We start from the raw sequence: 14,339 nt of genomic DNA, 5'->3' as shown, positions 1-14,339 counted from the left end.
TAGAGCACAAATAATTAGACATTCCCATTGGATTTTTCCAAAACATCTGCTGAGTAGTAAATCACCTGAATAATAATTCAGAGGAAGTTCTTACATTTTAAGTTAGTCAAATCAACACGCCCAGGCTATATACGTGATTCAGAGGCATTATTTCAGCTCAGAAAGTTCACAAAGGACCCCACTTTTGGTCTCAGTAACACAGATATAACTGAGCCCCAATCAAAAAGAATTAGAAAATGAAAGGCCTGCCTGCCCACTTGTTTATTTGTGATATAATCTCCTAGCAATAGCCAGTCTTTGTAGCTGGAAAGCACTTGTTCTACTCCGGGGCTTAAAATTCCCTCGTGGATAACAACCAGTAACAATGTGGCAAGGTTAGACGGACAATGGCTAACTGACCTTTGCTGTCTCAATGGCTTTGGAAGGGATAAATATCCTTGGGAAGGCATACATAGCTCCTTGAAGTGGATTGCAGTGAATTCCTGGCACTTTATTAAACATGTCTTCTGTTAGCTTGGCTTTTTGGGCAAGATTGTTCAAAACAGACTCCTTTTCCTGTTTAAAAGAAAAGGAGGGGAGGGAGAATAGAAAAAAAGAGTTGAATTGCTCCTTAGATGATGAATTGTAGGTTGGTTCAATAGTTTTGCAGTTGGTAAAACAAAATGTTTCCTTAAACTCACTCCTTACTAGGTAAGAGGTAAGTAAAATATATAAAAGATTAGCAATAACAAACACCCAAGACAAATTGCAATGGACCAAAAGTGACGTCAATCATAATTCAGCGGTCACACACTAGTCAAGTCTAATGTCTTCCATCTTAAATACCTGCTGCTGGAAGATGACAAAAAGTATACATTTCCTATAACTCTGGTGCAACCCTGGATGCAAACCCAAAGGTTTAACATTGTTCTGGTCTGGGCAAGTTTTGTGACTTGCAATTTTTTTCCCTACTGAATACAATCATTGTAATTTCAGTGCCTTTTCGGCAGATATGTGCTATACAATCAAACTGTCCCAAACTCCTGGAACGGAGCTTCTGGGGTTCTGTGGCCAAGAGGGAGTTCTGCATGCGTAGCAAAGCAGATGCCAAGTCACCTCTGCAGACACTACCCTTGAAAGACCCAGAATTCAAGTGGGAGCCCTAGTCCACAGGCTGTGTGTAGAGGGGAGATGGTATCCTTTTTAAGGAAGTACGTTTCTGAATTTAGCATTTGTGAAAGGTTCTGGAACAATGGTTCTGGAACAACATTCCTGGAGTTCTCTATTTATCCACAGAATAGGTACAGCAGGTCAGCCTTCTCAAATTGTATTTTCAATATGCCTCAAGATTGACCTGGCAGGACCAATTTCCAGGGATGAGAGAGCAGTTCAGTCTTCATACTAATTCAGTTTGTAGCATTTCTGACGACACTATCTACAAGGTTACAAATTGGTGCTTTTGTGAGGGGAACACTTGTCCATTTGGAAGAGTACTGAGAAATTCCTTTCAAAAGGTCACTGACTAGCATTCTTCAGATGATGACGACTTTCGGTCACCATCAATCTGAGCTGGTGATACTAACGCAAATCAGTGATGTCTAATTAACAATATCTCACAGGCTCTAGTTACGAGATAAAAAGAGCTGTCTTTAAAAAGAAAGACACACACATACCAAAACACACAACTAAAAGCAGTTCTGTTTGACAGTTCTGTTTGACAGATCTCTGCTACATCGCCTACAATAGGATTGATCTTCTATGGAATGTGAAAACTCTTCTTTTTAAAATAATGGGCCACATTTATCCATTTTTAACTCCATTTATACACTAGAGCTGAATTTGGTAGAGCATCTGTACAAATGAGAAGCTACTATTCTTTGTTCAAGTAAGCATTCAATATATAAGAGTACAATATAGTTTCACTTACAAAGTCACCCTCATTTAGTAGCTTCATTTTTCCTGTGCAGTTTTTCATAGGAGCCAGCTTTGTTGAGTAGCTGCCCTCATTTACCATGGAAGCCACGAGGGAAAGAAATTATATTTAAAAGCAAATGAACTCAATGAAAAGCCACAAACATGTGATGGAAGTGTTATGACTCCACCAAGATGCTGAAGCTACTAGTACAAAGAGAATTTGAAATTACTCCGTAGTCCTGTTGGCCAGTGTTATTACAGGGCTCTACCATAAGGAAGGCTGAGATGGGATCTTTCTGTATAATTTTCATCACACCCTGGTGATATATGGGATAAGGTTAAGAAATAAACAAACAATATTAGAGCTGACCTTAATAAACTGTGCATAAGATTCTTCCCCAGGTACTGGAGGATTCACTACGATATCCATAGCTGCCTGTCCAGAGACTGGAGGACAGAGGCGAACAGAGAGAAGTTTAACAAGCTGTCCTTTTATGTCTGGATGCAAGTTAATGACCTCCATATAACCCCCTCGGTAACCGCACCTGAGAATGTGGGGGTGGGGAAGAGAGAGACAGAGAAAAAATGAATATAATCTGGAATTTTAATTACTGAAAACAACCCCAAGAGAGGAAAAAGAGAAAGCATCCAGCTGAACTTTATATTAATCATGAGCATCTTGCTTTTAGCACCGATACATGTAACCTACATTTTTAGGCATCTTCTTTCGTATTGGGTAAGGTATAATGGTAGCTAATTACCATCAAAGAAAGTATTGGGTGTGACATTTAGACATTAACATATACAGCTTCAATATGAGCTTAGTCTAGCTATTAACATGGATGTTTATTCCTCAGAGTAGAAGTGTACAGCAGAAGCAGAATCCATTTGATCAGGAAGTTGGCATTTCCCTCCCCTGATCCCCCAGAAAAGAAACACACACACATCCACCCCTCTATAAAATCAGGCTGATCCAGGGACTCTTGAATTAGTCAATAGTCCAGAGGTCCATTGTGCCATCCCCGGAAGGCTGCACTCACAACTATTTTAGGAACCTAGTAATGTAGGACTGGGGTGTTGGGATGGGAGGCAGGTCTGTGATAGGTGCTCTTTTTTTTAAAAAACTACTCTATTAAATAAAAAGTTTGCAAAACCACTGGGCTACCCCATAAGTTATACAATGTTCCATATATAAACTCAAGCATTTTCCTTGTTTACTAGTTGTTAGGTAACAGTAACAGAAGATACAAGATGACACTCAGCTCACTATGTGAAAAAATCATCCTGCTTGACAAGAGGTAAGAGGAAGCTATTCTACTAAATACTGTGCAAGAGGTTATACAATAAAGAAATGAAGATGGACATACTCGCCCATGTATCCCTTGGAGGTGGAATGGAAGGATGCTAGCTCCACATTGCTGTAGTACTCTGGTCCCATCTCATACAGAACCTTTTTGAAGGAATGAAACTGACATTCTTCTGAGTAAATGTTATCTTGATAAACCTACACAATCAGAGGAAACATTATGTACTCTGCCCAAATGTGAATAAATGATGGCATATTACACAGAATGTAAGTTGCTGAAGAAAGTTTGGGATGTACTAATGCTTGAAAGCATTTACAAGAGAGAAGTTACAGTTTCTTCAAGCATAACAAATGTACAGCTTATGCTATACTTAATTGAGTAGCCCTTGCAAGAAGAGTATTGAACTTTGATTTTGTATATTATTTCTGAACTTTTATGGTTTTTCCATCTGTGTACTCAATTCCCAATCCCTACCCCGCCCCAGCTCCAGTTTCCTTCCCTTTAATTATCTAAACCAATGGCTAATGTCACCCCATTTTTTGCCGGTCAAAACTAAGATGTTGTTCCAGTTTCTTTCTAGAATTACATCCTTACTGGAGCCACTACCCTTTTCACCTAAATCAAGTCCAGCACACTCATTTTTCAAATTAACTCTTCAGGACTGAGAAGCTGGCTTTTTTGTTCACAACTTTTAGCATGCTCAATGTTAGAAATCAACAATCACACTTGTTGAGCACAAAGGAAGAGAACCGAGCACCTAGTGCTTCTCCTGCACTGCAGGTGTGTTCACCACAGAAAGGTATGTAGTCTTAATGCTCTACTACCTCATCAGCCAGAAGAAAGAGTTGCTCCTCCCAAGCAAAATGTATAACATCTTCAATGCACTTTCTACTTTGAACCTGACCTATAATTTAAAGTGAGAGAAGAAAAGTTGCAATTCAGGTTAATTAGTAGAGAACATATATACAGTCTTTTAGTCTAGAACCAGGAAGCCTGCTACCTCTTCAATAAGTTGTCCCTCTTAGCTCTTATTTATTTATTTATTTATTTCATTTTTTTAAGATATGGAAGCTGGGACATAAAACTCATTACAATCACTTATACGCTATATATACTCTATACAATATGTTTGGGATGGTGGGTGGGGAGTCTCCAATCACAACTGCTTGAGATATATTGTCTAAATTATAGGAGACAGCGAATTTGTGAGACATTCATTTTTAGACCCCTGTCAACAAGTCAGCTGAGGATAAGACTAATCTTCTTTGGATATGTTCTTCATTGCAGTTTACACATGCTCTTACATGGGTAAGCCCAAAACTCTTCAGCATGCACACACAAAATACTTAAACTTGGGTTTATATGTTCTTGCACTCAGGCTTGATTGCTTAGCTGGTAAATTATCTCAGTAAATTAAAACATGCTTAACTAAGTTTCAGGGTGACAAATTGGTTATATGGTAGGAATCTCTGATTTTATCATTAGAGTCCAGCTATACATGTGCAATGATAAGTCACAAGCAGTTCTAAGCATGTATAGCAAAAAGAAAAAAAAGGGGTGAACAAAATAAATTTTGAAACACTTAAATGAAAACCAGTACAAACCAGTGGGATTTCCTGGGTTGATGATGCACAGAACCTTTGGATTACAGTATGCTTTGGCTTCATTCAAGGAACGACGAAGTTCATTCACATCTAGTGCCCAGCAATTCTCTTCATCAAGGTAATAGTTCACCTGGATGGCATCTAGTTCAGATATGGCTGCTGAATACAGGGGGTATTGTGGGATTGGGATCATCACTCCAGTTCGGGATTTCCCTCCTCCTGAGACCAGGATCTTTAGAACAGTCTGGAAAAATGTAGGAATTTAAAGAAGAAAAAAAAACAAACCAGATGACAGATGACAGCACAATTCACAGTATATTCTGGAACAACTTGCTGTGTGACTTTCTCCCGCTCTATGGGACTCAAAGCCTTAGACAAATTTCAGTTACAGAGGCACAAAGTCACCAGCCTTCATGACAGTGACACTGCTAGTTCTGAATACTGAAGGACATTTATCTTTTAAGTCAAGTAACATTTCACACCAACCGTTAGATAGAGAAGGCAAGGTGTTTTATAACAAAAATTAGGTAGCATATAACAATGGCCGAACACATCACATAGACTCCTTTAAAAACAACCAACAGCTGCCCTCTTGCTGTAACTGCCAGCTGAAGTTGAAGGCTTATCACTGGAAAATTCAAACAAGCAACAAGGGTAGTAGCGGTATAATCAAATATGGTTATATGCATTTATAGCTGATAAAGTTTTATGGAAAAACATGTAATGCTCACACTCCTGTCACACTGCCAAATTGCACAGTCTGGGAAATGGATTACGCTGGATGAATCAATGAAGCTGCTGTAAATCAGAGTACTGTAATACCAAACTGTGCCACAAAATGTCATTTAAAAAAAGTTTTGCAAACTAGCTAAAAAAATAGAAATATGCACTACAGCAAAGCAAATCCACAGAAATCTATCTTCAGCAACCATGCAAAGGATCAACATATACTAGTTACCTAGTAGAGATGGTCTTCATCTAAAGAACAAAAACTGCCATGGAAACTTTGGGAATACTTTAAAGTGAATTGCTTAATGTAGGAAGGCTGGCTATTGAAGGTGGCCCTTAGTGTGGGTTCCACTGAATCTACGCAACACATGGTTTCCTTAAAGCTCTCCAAGAATTCTCAGTCTGTGGGCTCTGGTTTCTCCAGTGAATAACATCCTCTTCTAAGCTTTAGCGTCTACACATTTTAGGCCTAGTCTACAATGGAAAATTAAACTGGCTTAACTACATTGCTCAGGAGTGTGAAAAATCCATACCCCTGAGTGGCACAGCTAAGCTAACCTAGCACCCAGTGTATACAGCTACTAGCTACTGTCTCTCATGGAGGTGAGTTATGTACACTGACGGGAAACCCCTCCCTTCAGCAGGAGTAGTGTTTTCACTGAAGCACTACAGCAACACATTTCAAGTACAGCCAAGCCCTTAGTCGTGTGCAGCAAAATCTTCTAGCCAAGATGGCTAATGCTAGTCTCCTAAATCAATATTTAGTCACGTAAAATGCTTTAGACGGCCATATAAAGATTTAAGTATCCATGGGCCTGTTTCAGAACTCCAGTCTTTTGCTCACACATAATTGACTTAAATGTAAATCACATCAGAATCAATGGCATGGTGTATGTGAGAGATCAGACATACAATTGTGCAAAGAAGATGAGAATCACGCTCTACAGTCTATATTTCTTAAGGGATATGTCTAATGTACCGCACAGTTTGTATATATTCTGTGCATAAACATGTACACACAAACTTTTAACACCTACAGCAATTCCATCACTAGCCCCTGTGGTAAGGTATATATTATCTGGATCTGCAGGAACTCCTCCATCTCGTCTTTCAATGTACGCTGCAACATCTTCACGGATGCAATTTACACCTTGACTGGCACTGTAAGACCCTGTGAGAAATGGAGAATATGAGCAGATATTCAAATGTACACAATCTCCAAACCTTAAATGCCCATCTTTGGGCCGTAACATTCCAAAGTTAAGAATCATAGAATATCAGGGTTGGAATGGACCTCATGAGGTCATCCAGTCCAACCCCCTGCTCAAAGCAGGACCAATCCCCAAACAGATTTTTGCCCCAAATCCCTAAATGGCACCCTCAAGGATTGAACTCAGAACCCGGAGTTTAGCAGACCAGTGCTCAAACCACTGAGCTATCCCTCCCCAAAGTTAGTAGTATATGAGGTAGTTTGGCTGTACAAGAGCTTTATTATTTCCCCAGTACAGCAGTTTTCTATAGTAGAAAATGAGGTGATACATTCACAGTGCTGCAAGAGGAACACAGTCATGGCTGTAAACCTGAAATAAGCATCTCTGAAAGACAAAATAAATATGAAGATATTGGATTGCCATAGAAATTATCTAACGTTTGCCTTGCCATATGGACAGAAACCCAATTCTTCCCTCTGACAATCGCCCAGCCATTTTATTGAAAGTCACCTAAAAGGTCAACCAACTTAATTTTTAAAATGGCCTGCTGTTCAAACAACAAGAGGAAGGAATAGAGGGAACCTGTGTGAATGGAATAATAAAATATATATATTTTTAAAAACATGCTGAAACTTCAAAGACTTTTAATTTCAGATTACCATGAGACACCACAGAACCATTCTGCCTTCCCATCTAAATTGCTTTTCAGTTATCTGCAGGGGAAGCAGCTAGGTTAACCAAAAGTACAGTGTAAGGTTATGGTACACAAGCTTCTGATGAAGTTTGTAATCACAGCTGTAACTCTCTTAAATAAAGGCAGTTTATTGGGTCCTAAATACACCACGGCTAAGTATGTGCAAAAAATAAACCTGCAGCAGACTGAAAGATGAATTCAAAGTATAAGGCCCAGGGCTGATGGAGGCTGAAGTGGTAAGTGCACAGCTAATTTAGCACAATGACATGAAGCTGCAAGACCTTCTTTGCTTTAAGCAGATTGCTGGATGGAGTGGGGTAATTGGACTCGGCTCACCTGAAGGCGTGGTGCAGGTTTCCTTTGAGGATGAGGACTGAAAGGTCACATATGGAATGATCATTTTGTGAAAAGCTTCCCCCAGGAGTAATATGGTGGTTTGGGGTTTGTTTTTTTATAATTTTTCTGTGAGAGTTCATTCAAGAGTATAATGATTATCTGGTTTTACCCACAACACTGCAAACAACATTTTTAACTACCATGTCATTTACACCTGCTCTGAGCAGGGTAAGTCAACAACTGTTAAAATACCAGCTGCCCTAAAGTTTCCCCTCAATGGTGGCAACTGTGGAAAGTGTTAGTTAGAATGGTTGGCCCAGAGAAAGCTGATTTTGAAATACAGTTTGGCCACTTCCATGTTGGACTGCCAAACCTGTTCAAGCAGCCAGTTTTATTGTAGCTGTAATTTGAGCACAGTTCCTCAGACCATAAAGGTATGTGTGAAAGGGCCATGTTTACAAAAAATAACAGGAAGAAGCAGCAAAAAAGGAAAACATTGAACCCTCAGCACTATGGCAGGGGCAGCTCCCAGTCAGAAAAATTAAAAAACCTCATTTTAGACAAGCATTTACGTGGGCTAATCAGCTAAGTGAGATTGGTGACTGACGCACTATTCTGAAAACCTACAAATGAATATCAGACTTTGTCTATCTGTGCTGCAGGTTTTTAAATATTTATTGCTATAGTTAATCAGATGGGCAGTTGCTCTTCAACGCACATGATACTATAGAATCACCTTCCAGTCACGAACATACAGAATGTCTGTTTATCCATTGACATTTGTGTAAGTTTTGCAAGCTTAGTCATTTATATAATTTTAAAATGTTAATGTTCTAAATGATCATTTTGTCTGAAGATTAAGATTGCTGAAAGCAAGAAAGCAATCAGAACACTGCTTACACTGACCAACTGCAAGTACTTTGAAAATACACTTATTCTGGGAAAAGATTCCGACACAGAGTCTATAAATTTTTCAAAGATCATCCATACTCTGTGAAACAAAAAGAATTTCACATTCAGGTTGCACAGGCTAATAGACCTAACATGGGACTGACATCAGGAGACAAATAAATTCTAATCCTGGTACTACCACTGATGTGATTTTGGCCAAGATTTTGTCATGGATATTTTTGGTAAAAGTCACGGGCAGGTCACAGGCAATAAAGAAAAATTCATGGAAACTGTGACCTGTCCGTGACTTTTACTAAAAATATCTGTGACCTAATGGAGATCTGCAGGTCTCCACGCCGCCTGCAGCAGGGCAGCTACGCAGAGTCTGGGAGCTCTGGGGGCTCTCACTATGGGTTGGGTGTCGGAGCCCCAAAGTCCTCACTGCCCACAACTGGGAGCTGCGGGGGCCCCACCACCTACAGCAGCTGGGAGCCGTGGGATACCCCTGCTGCTTGCAGCTCCCAGGGTCCCTCCTGCTGCCTGCAGTGGCCAGGAGCTGTGGGGTACCCCCACCGCCTGCAGCAGCCGGGAGCTGCGGGGTACCCCCACCGCCTGCAGCTCTGGGTGCCCACAGTGGCCCAGAACTTGGGACTTTCCCTGCAGCCCATGGTGGCCGGGAGCTGCTGGGTTCCCCCGCCACTCGTGGCAGCTGGGAATTTGTGGGGTGCCCCTGCCACCGCCTCCCTGCTCCCACGGGCAGTGGGGTACCCTGCAGCTCCTGACCACGGCAGACTGAAGTCACGGAGGTCTCTAGAAATCACGGATTCTGTGACTTCCACTGACCTCCATGACTAAACATCTATGAGCCACAGAACAAAACATTTCCCCAGCTTGTAGTTTAGGCATAGGCATGTTGTACAAAAAGTTCAGTTTAATCCACGGACAGAATCATATTATTTTTCATAGCATGGCTCACTATTTAACAGAGATCACAAGAGACCCCTAATAGGAAAGAACTCAAGTATTTTTATTTTTTAATGCAATGTAGCAGCTGGAAGTGAAGAGAGCCGGCACCATGTGTCCAAACTCTTCTCCATGAACCACCAGGAACTGCTCAACAGACCAGGGTGGGAGTCCCTGGTTTAGTAAATGGGATTATAACAAATTCCATAAAACATAAAAACAGTAAGCAAAAAAATCTGCTAAATTGAACTAGGAGAGGAGTTCAGAAGACCACATAAAAACCAACACAAAAAAAGATGAAAGTATGAACTACAGGTAAACAAGAAGACAAAAATGAAAGCTGAATTGACACTGGATGAACAGTTTGACATTCTTTGAATGTGCCTGACTGCTAACCAAACCACTAATTATATTCTATTTTATTATTTTATAGCACCTACTACAATAGCAATGAGGCACTGCAATCACAAATATTAAGAGACAGATCAGTTATTCTAATATGTACTTTGAAATGACACCCTTAGTCTCTTTTCAGGTCTGTCAGATTCTTCAGATTCTGTGCAACACCCCCTGGCTAGAGCACTATATTTAGAATAGTAACTCAAAAATGACTTCCCAGATACAAGCAGCGGGCTGAGCTGCTGGATGGCCAAAAATGAACTGGCCCACTGAGTAGGTAAAGGTTGGTTTTAGGGCTGTCAAGCGATTAAAAAATTAATTGTGATTAATTGTGCAATTAATCACACTGTTAAACAATAATAGAATACCATTTATTTAAATATTTTGGGTGTTTTCTACATTTTCAAATATATTGATATAAATTACAAACACAGAATACAAAGTGTACAGGGCTCACTTCATTTTTTATTACAAATATTTGCATTGTAAAAAAAAGAAATAGTATTTTTCAATTCACCTAATACCAGTACTGTAGTGCAATCTCTTTACCATGAAAGTTGAACTGTACAAATGTAGAATTATGTACAGAAAAAAAACTGCATTCAAAAATAATGCAGTGTAAAACTTTAGAGCCTACCAATCCACTCAGTTCTACTTCAGCTAGTTGCTCAGACAAACAAGTTCGGTTACAATTTGCAAGAGATAATGCTTTCTGCTTCTTGTTTACAGTATCACCTGAAAGTAAGAATAGGCATTCGCATGGCATGGTGGTAGCTGGCATTGCAAGATATTTACGTGCCAGATGTGCTAAACATTGATATGTCCCTTCATGCTTCAACCACCATTCCAGAGGACATGCGTCCATGCCGATGATGGGTTCTTCTTGACAACAATCCAAACCAGAGAAGACCAATGCATGTTCATTTTTATCACCTGAGTCAGATGCCACCAGCAGAAGGTTGATTTTCTTTTTTGGTGATTTGGGTTCTGTAGTTTCCGCACTGGAGTCTTGCTCTTTTCAGATTTCTGAAACCATGCTCCACATGTCATCTCTCTGAGATTTTGGATGGCACTTCAGATTCTTAAGCCTTGGGTCAAGTGCTGTAGCTATTTTTAAAAATCCCACATCGGTACCTTTGCATTTTGTCAAATCTACTGTGAAAGTGTTCTTAAAATGAACAACGTGCTGGGTCATCATCTGAGACTGCTATAACATGAAACGTATGGCAGAATGCAGGTAAAACAGAACAGGAGACATACTCATAGACTCAGACTCTAGGACTGGAAGGGACCTCGAGAGGTCATCGAGTCCAGTCCCCTGCCTTCATGGCAGGACCAAATACTGTCTAGACCATCTCTGATAGACATTTATCTAACCTACTCTTATATATCTCCAGAGATGGAGATTCCACAACTTCCCTAGGCAATCTATTCCAGAGTTTAACTACCCTGACAGTTAGGAACTTTTTCCTAATGTCCAACCTAAATCTCCCTTGCTGCAGTTTAAGCCCATTGCTTCTTGTTCTATCATTGGAGGCTAAGGTGAACAAGTTTTCTCCCTCCTCCTGATGACACACTTTTAGATACCTGAAAACTGCTATCATGTCCCCTCTCAGTCTTCTCTTTTCCAAACTAAACAAACCCAATTCCTTCAGCCTTCCTTCATAGGTCATGTTCTCAAGACCTTTAATCATTCTTGTTGCTCTTCTCAGGACCCTCTCCAATTTCTCCACATCTTTCTTGAAATGCGGTGCCTAGAACTGGACACAATACTCCAGTTGAGGCCTAACCAGCGCAGAGTAAAACGGAAGAATGACTTCTCGTGTCTTGTTTACAACACACCTGTTAATGCATCCCAGAATCACGTTTGCTTTTTTTGCAACAGGATCACATTGTTGACTCATATTAAGCTTGTGGTCCACTATGACCCCTAGATTTCTTTCTGCCATACTCCTTCCTAGACAGTCTCTTCCCATTCTGTATGTGTGAAACTGATTGTTCCTTCCTAAGTGGAGCACTTTGCATTTATCTTTAGTGAACTTCATTCTGTTTACCTCAGACCATTTCTCCAATTTATCCAGATCATTTTGAATTTTGACCCTGTCCTCCAAAAGCAGTTTCAATCCCTCCCAGTTTGGTATCGTCCGCAAACTTAATAAGCGTACTTTCTATGCCAACATCTAAATCGCTGATGAAGATATTGAACAGAGCCAGTCCCAAAACAGACCCCTGCGGAACCCCACTTGTTATACCTTTCCAGCAGGATTGGGAGCTATTAATAACTACTCTCTGAGTACGGTTATCCAGCCAGTTATGCACCCACCTTATAGTAGCCCCATCTAAATTGTACTTTCCTAGTTTATCTATAAGAATATCATGCGAGACCGTATCAAATGCCTTACTAAAGTCTAGGTATATCACATCCACCACTTCTCCCTTATCCACAAGGCTCGTTATCCTATCAAAGAATGCTATCAGATTAGTTTGACACGATTTGTTCTTTACAAATCCATGCTGGCTATTCCCTATCACCTTACCACCTTCCATACAATTCTCCCCCAAGGAGTTCAGTCACAAATTTAATTAACACTTTCTTTTTTTTAAACGAGCATCATCAGCATGGAAGCATGTCCTCTGGAATGTTGGCCAAACCATGAAAGGGCATACGAACCTTTAGCATATTTGGCATGTAAATACTTTGCAACGCTGGCTACAAAAGTGCCATGCAAACAACTATTCTCACTTTCAGGTGACATTGTAAATAAGCAGGCAGCAGTATCTCCTGTAAATGTAAAGAAACTTGTTTGTCTCAGCGATTGGCTGAAGTAGGACTTAGTGGACTTGTAGGGGCTAAAGTTTTACATTGTTTTGTTTTTGAGTGAAGTTATGTAAACAAAAAATTCTACATTTGTAAGTTACACTTTCATGACAGATTGCACTATAGTACTTGTATGAGGTGAATTGAAAAATACTATTTCTTTTATCATTTTTACAGTGCAAATATTTGTAATAAAAAATATTAAGTGAGCACTATACACTTTGTATTCTGTGTTGTAACAGAAATCAATATACTTGAAAAATGTAGAAAAACATCCAAAAGTTATTTAATAAATTTCAATTGGTATTCTATCGTTTAACAGTGCGATTAATTTTTTTGAGATAATCGTGGGAGTTAACTGTGATTAATCGACAGCCCAAGTTGTTTTTATTTATTTCTATATTGTATATATGCACATGAGCCTTTGGGAGGGACACGAGGCTCAAGATAACTGTTTTGGAGCCTCAACATGTTCTTTTAGGGCACTTTGTCTTGTAAACATGGTAGATTTCAGCTGTCACAAGAATGACTATAAGGACAATGGTAGAATACATTTTACAACCAGGTGTATGTGCAATTTATATACCTTAGACCAAGGGCTCTCAAACTTTTTTCCAACAGGCATTGTGCCACACTATTAACAGCTCTTAAGGAAAATTATTAATTTTAATTATTACATATAAACTATCACACAGTAAATAAATAACGTACGTTTTCTTTTCATTTTAATATAAACAATCATAATTCTAGAAATCCCTAGCAATATGCACTCAAAGAAATGCTTCAAGATCTTTGAAACCAAACAATTTGGCTGGAGAATGCAGTTGCACTGGTGGCCCACCTTGGGCCACAGCCCACAGTTTGGGAACCTCTGCCTTAGACAAATGAACAGAATATGGGTCATTTTTCTGAGTGCCCATATACAATGATAATGGGCTATCCAGAAATGTGTATATAATAGCCATCTTGCAGAGAAGTTTGCTTACTGCTTGTCCTCTCAACAGCATGCACCAGTGGTTGCCTACCATCTTCTGCGTCAACCCCATCTTGTTAGTAGAGAATCTTGTAAACACTCCGTGTTCACAATTCCATGGACCACTTCCCTCCCCACCCAAGTACATCTAATGACATCCTTTCTAAAAGGCCCATCACTACACAAGTTTAAGATATTAAAACAGAAAATATCAGACCTATAATTAAAAACAATTGATGCTAGATAAAAATCTTACCTAAGCTATTTCCTCCACACCCCTGCAAGATCCGTCTGGCTCTCTTCTTAGAGTCTTCTGGGAAGCTTGGGCTGTCCAACAGGTTTGGGTATGTACAAAGTGCAACCACCTACAGTACCAAGAAAAACTTCGTAAACTGACTATTGCTATCAGTTGCTCCATGCCACTGATTGGTTATTTTTAAGTTGTTAATATGAAAGTTAGCTCCTTTGAGATGGAGGATATCAATAGATCAGGTCTCAAACTATTTAAAAAAAAATATTCC

At 39.7% G+C, this 14,339-nt stretch overlaps 1 protein-coding gene across 1 annotated transcript in view; it reads right to left on the bottom strand.

Moving 5' to 3' along the window:
* The window catches only part of GPT2 (glutamic--pyruvic transaminase 2), a 40,278-nt gene that overhangs the window by 5,082 nt on the left and 20,857 nt on the right, over positions 1-14,339 (bottom strand). The window contains exons 4-10 of the mRNA XM_050923081.1: positions 14,075-14,183; positions 6,571-6,704; positions 4,805-5,048; positions 4,025-4,104; positions 3,261-3,397; positions 2,264-2,438; positions 400-555 (exon numbers count right to left, since the gene is read on the bottom strand). Of these exons, the coding sequence (XP_050779038.1) occupies positions 400-555; positions 2,264-2,438; positions 3,261-3,397; positions 4,025-4,104; positions 4,805-5,048; positions 6,571-6,704; positions 14,075-14,183 (1,035 nt within the window). The remainder of the gene's footprint in view (positions 1-399; positions 556-2,263; positions 2,439-3,260; positions 3,398-4,024; positions 4,105-4,804; positions 5,049-6,570; positions 6,705-14,074; positions 14,184-14,339) is intronic.

The sequence above is a fragment of the Gopherus flavomarginatus genome, chromosome 14 (assembly GCF_025201925.1).
Source record: "Gopherus flavomarginatus isolate rGopFla2 chromosome 14, rGopFla2.mat.asm, whole genome shotgun sequence".
Taxonomy (NCBI): Eukaryota; Metazoa; Chordata; order Testudines; family Testudinidae; genus Gopherus; species Gopherus flavomarginatus.
The sequence above is the reverse complement of the archived record's forward strand: the minus strand, read 5'-3'. Positions and strand labels throughout refer to the sequence as shown.